Below are 9480 nucleotides of genomic sequence, written 5' to 3' on the forward strand. Positions count from 1 at the left end.
GCTGCTGCACCTGAGCCCCAGACAGAGTCCCAAGTGTTTAGGTGGCCAAGTCAGAGAGAGCTGGATGTGAGAGATGAGTGATGCTTTTGTGCTCTGGAAGGAGCGTGTGCCGTGGTGGGCTGTCAAGGAATCAAGATGATGGGTATTGAACTTGGTGGTACAAAACAAGTTTTCTGACCACATGTGTTTTACCTATGGTTGTTTCTAACATTGCTCCTCAAGAAAAGGATGTGCATTGGTGGTTCTGCGGAGGAACATCGTTCCCAGCACCCTGAGATCCTACAACGCTGGGGGTGTCGAACTGGTGTCTGGATTTCTCTAGTTTCATAGGCTAGCCACTACCATCACCAGCCTCAGAGCTGCAGAGAGAGGCAGAGAGAGCTAGAGACAGAGACAGAGGTAGAGAGGGATAAATACAGACAGAGAGACAGAGACAGACAGGGACAGACAGATACACAGAGAGACAGAGAGATAGAGACAGAGAGGTAGAGAGACACAGAGAGAGAGAGAAACAGAGAGAGAGAGGGACAGGCAAACAGGGCAGAGTGAGAAGGAAGGACTGGAGGGAGGGACAGGGCTGCCCTGGGGAGGGACTCGCAGTGGTGCAGGCTCACAGAGGCAGGGCAGCTCAGGAAGCCTTGCTTGCTTGGGCCCTGCCTGCCTGAGAAGCCTCAGAGCCTTGCTCAGCCCTACCAGGTCCCGTGTCATCTGACACAGGCAACCCCTCACCTTGTGTGTGTTCATCCCTCCTCCTCCTCAGCCCCCACCTCACCCACGCTTTGAGGCTGTGGGACCTGGCCAGTGCCTCCAGAGCCCTTGTTCACTCTCCCTGAACTCCACATGCACCTTCACCCCCAAACAGTGCGTCCCACTGAGGGAAGCCTATGTCCCACCCGGGACTGAGAAGACCCCTGGGCCTGAAGAACCAGTGGGGCTGGCGCCAGGAAAGGCTGTGCAGAGAGGAGGTTCTAGAAGATGGGGGGCAGGTGACAGCTGAGCTGGCCTTCCTTGGGGTTTGGACACATTCTCAGAGCAGGGTGTCTGCGTGCACATGAGTGTGGGGTGCCGGGGACTAAGGAGGAGGGTGAAGAGGCAGTGAAAGGTGGGAGAACCAGAGAATGCTGCACTGGGAGCATGTCTCAGGCTACTGAGCTGGCCCAGGGGTGGGAGACGACGGGACGTGAACATGGGAACTTCCCGGGCCAGCTGGGGTCATGTCCACTCCAGGTGCCACTCAGTGCTGGGGAGCCCTAGGTCCCTCAGAAACTGGTGAGGAGCTGGGTGGCAGGAAGGGGGTCCCGATAGGGAAAGGGGGACCGGGCTCTCTGGGCAGGTAAAAGCACTGCTGCTGGAGCTCTGGGGGCAGTGAGGGTACGGGGTTAGAGTGGAGGGTGGGAGGGCAGTGAGAACAGAGGCAGAAGATGGCGGCAATGGAGCACTGCAACCTGGGGGGGGGGAATGAAGGGGCCTGGCCCCATGGTGAGGGGGCAGGGGAGAAAACAGGCTGACCTCCAGGGCCCTGGCTAGGCCACAGGGGGATCACAAGATGCCATCAGCCCAGACACGGGAAGTAGGAGGCAGGTGCCCAAAGCACATCATGGAGCACAGGTGCACACTGGGTATTGGTCTTCACCCCTCGACCACGATGCCTGTTCTGTGTTCGCTTGGATCCTTCTGATCAATTCTAATTAAACAAGAGTTCAGTCTGGACAAGGGGAATGAGGGGGAGGGGGCTAGGGCCTCCCTGTAGGTTTGCAGTACATGGTCCTGTGAGGAGCTGGCGTCTGGCCATGCTATGCCTCTAGGGTCAGGTGCCCAGGCCTCTGTCCTGTCACCTCCCAGGTCTCTTCTCTGGATCCCACCCCCCACCCCGTTGTCTGTCACACAAGGAGCACAGACCTCTTGGAGGTCTCCGTAGCTTTCAACATTCTGGTCTTAGGGCTGTCTCTCTGTGCCTCTGTCGAGACCTGCCTATGGACCTTGAGCATCTAGGGTGAAGGACACTCTTCCGAGACGGTCCCGGGGAGGCAGTTGGCTCTTTAAATTCCCACAGGATGCAGCACCACCTCCTCCTCTCTTTCCACCCTCCCACCAAGACCACACCAACTTCAAAGCCTAATTACTCCCAATTTGGGTTGTTTCCTTGTTTCTCCAGGTGAGGAAGTCCCTGTCACTTTCACTTTCATATGCGAGGAGCTGGGGGTGGGGTGGAGAGAAGTGATGAGAACAGTGGCTTTATTTTGGGGAGGGAAGGTGAAACAGAATACCAATTAGGGAGGCTGAGTGTGAAGGTGAGAAGTTACAGAGAGAGGGTCTCCCTCCAAGGCCTCACTTGGGGAAGGGAGGGAAGTGGGAGAGGGGGTTGGCAAGAGAAAGAAGGAGCCACCTGTGGGAAACTCCATCAGGTAGGGTATGAAGATAGAAAGCCTTCCGCCTGCTATGACACTCCATTTCTTTCTCTGTGAGCCCTCCTTTTCATTACGCTCATGTCCACCGTGGAGACACCACGTCCTTCCTGTGTCCAGCCTGGGGGCAGAGGGGAGGAGGAGAGGAAACTGCTGGTCCTCAGTAAGCCCTGAGGTTGTGGCCACCGAAGATGCTTCTTCCCAGGAAACAAGAGAATCACTGAATGTGAGAATCCTATGGAGAGCAAAGTGGGGGGTTCCATGGCGCCGTCTTCCCTCTGGGGCCAAAAGGTTGCTCTAGACTCTTGATTGGGTGGGTCATTGACCAGGAGTCGGTGGGGAGGGGACGCCCCTCCCCACGGATCTGGAGAATGCCGGATACACCAAGCATGTCCCAGGATCCTTTCAAATGGAACACATACGTCCCAGGTGGAAAGGGTGACATATGTGTGTTGAGGGGAGCAAGGTCAGGGACACTCAGGGCCAAAAGGACAAAGATTCCACCGCGTAGGGTGGCCAGAGGCTGGTGACACGGCCCTCGTTTATGGAAGAAGCGCAGGGGCGAAAGCGCTTCCACTAGCGCCCAGGAATGCGGCGGCGGCGGCGGGTTCTAATTAGAAGCCTGCGCGGGAGCGGGCGGCCGCGGGGCTCTCTCAGACGCGCTCCCTTGGTTCCCCCGGCGTCAGTGTCCCCGCGTCAAGAGGCACGCCCGCTGCATCCTGTGCTCCAGAAGACGACCGGGCGCTGCAGGTGCCGCGGGGGTGCGGGACGCGCGGGGGTCCCCGAAGCAAGTCCCCGCCGCCCCGCCACCTCTCCCAGGCCCTCGTACCCGCCGGTGCCTCCTTCTTGCCCCGCCCCGTCCCGCCAGGCTGCGCCTGGACCCGCGCCCCACACCTAGGGCGCCCCCGCTCCTGAACAATCTCGAAGAGAAAAATTATTATCGGATTAGATGTACTTCGGCTCACTCAGTCTCCCCCCGCCCGAACTTCCCCTTGGCGTAATTATTATAATTCCAGGCAAGCCGTCGGAGAGAGTTCCTGGCTCTCTGTGTGTGTGTGTGTGTGTGTGTGTGTGTGTGTGTGTGTGTGTGCGCGCGCGCGCATGTGTGTGTGAAGGCTTGTCTCCGATCTGGGTCTCCTCCAGCGGCGCGCCCAGGCCGCTCGGCTCCCGCATTCCCCCCAGTTGTGTTCGTCAAATGTTGGGCATCTCAAAGCGCCCCTCCCCTCTCCACTGGGGAGCCGGGGTGGCCCTTGCCTGTGGGAGCTCTACCAAATTCGCTTCCCTCCTCCCCTCATGATATGTGCTGCAGACCCTCAGGACCCTTCCCTTGGTTTATCTGCACTTCCATCGCCAGATTTAGGAGGGTCTCACGGGAATGTGTCTTGTCTGGGGTGGAAGACGGAACGCCCCAGCCCTCTCAGATGTGGGTTCGCGGAGCCTCTCACTAAGGAGCCTTCAAACGCGATGCTTTCTCCCTCTTTACCTCTCCAGAAGCCCCTCCTTAGCATCGCGGTCGGGACAGCGGCAGGAAGGCGCAGGAGGGCCGGGTGCTGGCCCCAATGCGCCCGCCACTCCCGGCCGGGTCCCCGCAGTCTTTACGTAACTACGCTGCTCCGAGCTGTTCGGTCTTGTCTCACTGACTTTGTTTTAAGGTGTGTGTGTGTGTGTGTGTGAGACATGTCCTTAAGGAAAGTCTCAGGCGGATCTCCCTCTCCCAGCTCGCCCTCCTGGCTTCTCTTGGCCTCTGGTGCCCGAGCTTTCATGCCATCTGTGCTGTCCCACTTCCTGCCTCTCCCCAGCTCACTGCTCGCCCCGTCCGACGCCGGGAGCCCCTCTATGCCCGAGGGATCAATGTCCGCGGAAACTCCGCCACCCGCGTCCCAGCCCCGGCCCGAACAGGTCGAAATTGGCCGCCAAGGAAAACAAACCACCCTCGGAACAGGAGGGCTGGACAGAGCGCGGGCTCTGGGCCACCGCGGGGCCCTGCCCGAGGGGACGGCGGCTGGGGGACGCACAGAGGCCGGGGAGAACGTGAGGAAGGCTCACTCACCACCAGATCGGGTAGTTGCCCAGCGCTTGCTTCAGGCCGTAGAGGAATATGAAATATCCGAGCGGGGCCATCGCCGGGCGGGAGATCTCGGAGGGCCAGGAGTCCGCCCCGAGAGCGCGGGCGCCGGAGCGGGCCGGGCCCTGGGAGCTCGCGGGCGGCGGCGCTGGGCACTCCTGCGGCCGCGGGGTGCGCGGGGTGCGCGGGTGTGCGCGGGTGTGCGCGGGTGCGCGGGCTCCGAGGGCGGCGCTGCGCCAGGTGGGACGGCGGCCGGGCGGCGGGCCGGGGCCCGGGGCGGCGCGGGACGGCGGGGGCGGGGCAGCGCCGCGGGGGGCGCCCGCCGGGGCCTGGGCCGGGGCGGGGCAGGCAGGGGGCGGGCGGGGCCCTGGGAGCTAGCTCGGTGACGGCTGCAGCGCGGGCCCCTCCCGTGGCCGCGGGGTGCGCGGGGGTGCGCGGGTGCGCCGGCTCCAAGCTTTGCGCTGTGCCAGATGGGCAGCTGGCCTGGCGGCCGGCCGGCGCCCCGGACTGCATGGTCCGCAGGTATCCCCTCCGACCTCCCGGGCCGCGCCCCCTCGGGGCTCATGGGCGGCTCCTTAGGTGTGGAGCCCCGCGCGCCCTGCGCTCACCGTGCGACGCGCTGTCCAGCTCTCGCTCCTGCCCCTGCTCTGTCGCGCGCTCTGTCCCTTGCCCTCTAGGTGGTCGCGCTGCGCCTCCCTTTCGTCCATCTCCTTGCTGGGGTTCCGTTCGTCCGAGGCTTGTCTCCTCGAACGGCCCCTTGCCGATCCGCTGGGAGCTGGGCCGATGGCGAGCGGCCAGAATGGGGGCGGCCTGTCTGGGGACAGCTGCTGGGTGGGCATCTAGGGTGCAACCACGTTTCTGAAAGTCACTATTGGGAAACAGTCCAGCTCTGTTTAGGGCCCAGGTGTTGACGGCTCCTCTTTCTCCCCTACACCCCACCAGGGAAGGGAACGGCAGTCTTGGTGCTTCCGGTCCCCAGGGACAGTGTAGCCGGTTAGCGCCCTGGCTCTGGGACCACTGACCGCCGAGTCTGCCCAGGGCTGCTGGCCTCTTCAGCCAGAAGGGATTTCTGACAACTTAGGTAAGCCTTACGATTTTTGCTGATGGGGAAAGGGAAGACCAGAGAGGGAAAGTGACTTATCCAAGGTCACAAAGTTAGTGGCTAGCCAGTTCTCCAGCTCCCAGTCCAACGCAAAGCTCTGTTTGCATATTCACCTGCAGCCCAGGGAGAAAGGAGCCAGGGTTATTTGGGGAGAGGAAGAGGAAGATCCAAGTCGAGATGTCTTCCCAACTTCCCTTCTCTCCCCCACCTTGTGCATTAGCAGGAGACCCAGTCAGTCTCAGTGATTGTGAAGAAAGGGTAGCAGGAATCCATGTCACCGTTTCGCAACTAAGGGGAGGAGAGCCGTGAATAAAAATCCCCACTCCAGGCTCTTCTATGATGTCTCTTTTCAAGTGGACATCGGCTCCTCCACTGTGCCTGAGCCTTGCCTTACCATGTGACCTGCAGAATGTGGGGGCCCGATGGAGAGGCCACTGGCTGGCATGTGGCTGCTTCTCGGGGCAGGGAGTGACTCAGCAACCCTCCAGGTTTAGGCAGTGGCTGGAGAACAAGAGGCAGGCCGTACCCCACGGTATGCTGCCCCTATCCATCTTGGTTTTCCCATCTGTAAAGGGAGCCTGTGGGGTCCTGCGGACTCTGGACCAGGGGTCACCTCGGTGACTGCATCAGGGACTCCTTCCCAGATGTGGAGGGAAAGCCATTCTCTTTCAAGGAATGTTCTCTTTTCTCTGCACTGCCAGTGGGATCCAGTTGAGTCTACGCATGCCTTGTCCTTCTACCCCTCCTCTGAGTCACTGTGCCCCCTCACCTGAAGAGGGAAGGACGGAAGAATTCTGGAATGAGGCGGGGTGGGTAGTTAGCTCGTCTTCCCCTGGACTTCCCCTCTCTCTCAGTGAAAATCCCACCCAATTATCGCATTACTGGGGACGGGGCTGTGGGAGTGGGGTGGGGGCCAATCCCAGTGCAGCAGGCTCCCACCCCCGCCCTCCCAACTGTGGGGCCCTGGGATTAGAGCTGTTATGAGGAGCCCCCTAGAGGCTGCTGGCTCCTCACACACAAAAGGCGGTGGCTGTGCCCTCCCGAAGGACCAAAGGACTGGCTGTCCCGCTGTGATGGGCTCTGCAGAGAATGGAGCAGGTGGGCGCTGCCGCCTCAGTCCTCCCTCCTGCCACCTCACTTGCCAGACCCCTTCTTTCTTCCTTTTGCTGCTTTCTTCTCCCTCATTTGGTCCCTGCCCTCTGCCTACACTAGGTGGTAGGGAGGGAGAGTAAGCTGGGCACCCTGAGCTTGGGGGAGCCTCCCATGGTGCAGGGAGAGAGAGGGAGAGCTGAGAACTGCCCCGCTCCCGCTCCCACGTGAAGACTCCCAGTTCTTTAGAGTTCCTTGAAAAATGTGCATCACAGCGTTCCTTTGGGAGAGCTGCAACCAGGGCAAGCTGCATGATGGCACTGGTTTGGAAGCTTCCAGAGCTGGCCCTTTCCACATGGTGATCTTGCAGGGCGCTCTTCCTTTGTCCCCATCCTGTGGTCTTTTTGAAAGCTTTGACCTCAAACAACCCATGTGAGTGCACAGAAGAGGGGGAGCAGGGATCTCCAGACAGGTGGCGGGACCTCGAAGAGAAGGCTGGAGAGTGGTGCCACCTGAATCTGGATGGCAGGGGCCTCCAGCCCTCCACAGACCCTGTGAGACTTACATACAGGTTACGGCATGGGGGAACGGGGGTCCCACCCCATTTTCTGGGCATGATAGAAGCTCCCTAAGTCTGTTTCCCAGAAGCCCAGGAGCATGGGGATGGGGGCCATCCCCAGGTTGGGGTAGAGAGAATGCAGGTGCAGGAGGGGGATGTTTCTATCATAACTTGAGTGAGTGGGATTCTTTCCTGCTCCCTGATGTTCAGCTGGAAATTCTGCAACCTGACTTAAGGATAGAGTCAACCTGGTGGTGCGGCATGCCTTTGCTCCACGCAGCTGCTCACCCTGGCCATGGAGTCTGGGCTCCCTCCCTGAAGGTGAAGGGGAGGATGTCTTCCTGGCAGCGCCCTCTGCTGTCACACAGAGGGAGCTTCCATGGCGGACCCTTGGTCACAGGTCTAATTCAACATTCTGAAGAATTTATGGATGCCCCTGGAGAAAAGATCTTTTTTTTTGCCTCACCATAGGTCTTCCAGAGGCCCCTTTGGGGCTGTGTTCCTTCCAGAATAGTCCTGGAGGGGAAGGAAGGTATGGACCCAGGAGCTTTGGAGGCCCCTGCTGGGAGGTGGGGGAGGGAAGGCAAGGACCTAGTGTGGAGGAAAGAGGCCAGATGAGAGGGCACTTTGCTTTCTGAGGTAGTGAACTGTCATCTGTGGTAGCATTTGAATCCCTGCCTGGCAAGTATTAGGTAGTGGTCCTTCCTGTACTGGAGAGAAGGGAGCCAGACTTTCAGACACTAACTGCCTAATTATTCATTCACTTCCTTCTTTGCTAAAAAGTTGAGGGGGGGCAGGAAAGGCTCTGGGTAGCCAGTGGCTGGAAGCCGAGGAGCCCTGCAGCTGTCACCTCAGAGGGGCCACAAGCAGACAGGATGAAGGTCTAGGGTCAGAAGAGTGGGTGCTCTTCTTACCTCCAGGCCCATTTGGTTCTAAGCCCCTTCTGGAAGCTTCCCTGACCTGCCTGGGCGGCTGTCATTCCTGAAACACCTGCTCTTCAGGGGTGGGGTACTTGTACTCAGAGGCAGACTTTCTGTCCATGCTCTGTCATTTTTTTCACAGTGCCCCAGGCCAAAAGAAATGCCTAATAGTTTTGTTTAGCAAACAATTAGGTCCAAATAATGTATTAATTAGTAGCTCTTGGGAAAAGAAATGTTTATAAGTTAAAAGAAAAAATACTATTTTTGTTTCATTGTCACATAACTGCAGTTACTTACCAATGGGAAGTGTGTGCCTGCAGCCCCAGGGAGGACAGCTTACTTTCTGTTCTTCAGCAGTTTTCATTTGGTACTTTTTTTTTTCTTCTTCCGGTACGCGGGCTTCTCATGTTGTGGCCTCTACTGTTGCGGAGCACAGGCTCTGGACTCACAGGCTCAGCGGCCATGGCTCACGGGCCTAGCCGCTCTGCGGCATGTGGGATCTTCCCGGACCGGGGCACGAACCCGTGTGCCCTGCATCGGCAGATGGACTCTCAACAACTGCACCACCAGGGAAGTCTGGTACTTGTTTTTTAATCACAGCAAAAGCCAGAAACTCAGCTTCACAAAGGAATGTGCCACCGTCCAAGCTGAAACAGAACTGCCTGGAGCCAGTAGGTGTCTGTCCTACAGAGAGGACCATATCACCACGTGTTCCTTGAACATTTAAAATATCCTGCAGTACCCTGGGAATTTGCTGTGGCACCCCAGAGTTCCTTGGCACAAAGTTTGGGAACCATGATTCTTGGGTGGGCTCGAGGTGCATGGGTCCTCTTGGCTTTTCTGCCTCCCCCATCCCCTTCTTTGCTGCAGGTGCACCTCTTCATGTGTCCTACCTTGTGTCTAATCCTGCTGTGTGTTCATTGGCTCTTACTATTGTCCACATCTTTCCATCTTAGTCTGTAGTTTTGTTAGTGTTCTAAGAGCCTCTCCTCTCCAGTTCAGATCCCTGGTGAAATTTTTGCCTCCTCTTGTCTCTCTGGAAGGTTCTCCTTGTAAAGACAGGCTGTTGGATCAGATGACTTCCCCAGTGCTCTTTGAGATGGTGACAATACCAAATGCTCTGGGTGCCCAGGGCTCTGCCCAGTGCTGTGGGGCCATGGTCTCACCCAGCACCCCCTAGAAGCATCTGTCTCTGCATTCTGGGCAAGGAGGCTCAGTGAGGGTTATGACACAACTCTCCCTGGGTCCCCAGAGGGAGTCAAGGAAGGATTGGGGTCTCAGTCTCTCTGAGACTTGTGTATCTGGAGATAATGTGTTCCTCACAAGAGTAAGTCCCTCCA

The 9480-nt window shown here is 58.6% G+C and overlaps 1 protein-coding gene across 1 annotated transcript in view; it reads right to left on the reverse strand.

Moving 5' to 3' along the window:
* WNT3A (Wnt family member 3A) overlaps positions 1-4526 on the reverse strand; it is a gene marked incomplete at both ends in the record, with an annotated part of 46747 nt that extends 42221 nt beyond the window's left edge. The window contains one exon of the mRNA XM_082836700.1: positions 4456-4526. Within this exon, the coding sequence (XP_082692826.1) occupies positions 4456-4526 (71 nt within the window). The remainder of the gene's footprint in view (positions 1-4455) is intronic.
* Positions 4527-9480: the final 4954 nt, after the last annotated feature.

Source organism: Leucopleurus acutus (assembly GCF_964270905.1).
Source record: "Leucopleurus acutus genome assembly, chromosome: 3".
Classification (NCBI taxonomy): domain Eukaryota; kingdom Metazoa; phylum Chordata; class Mammalia; order Artiodactyla; family Delphinidae; genus Leucopleurus; species Leucopleurus acutus.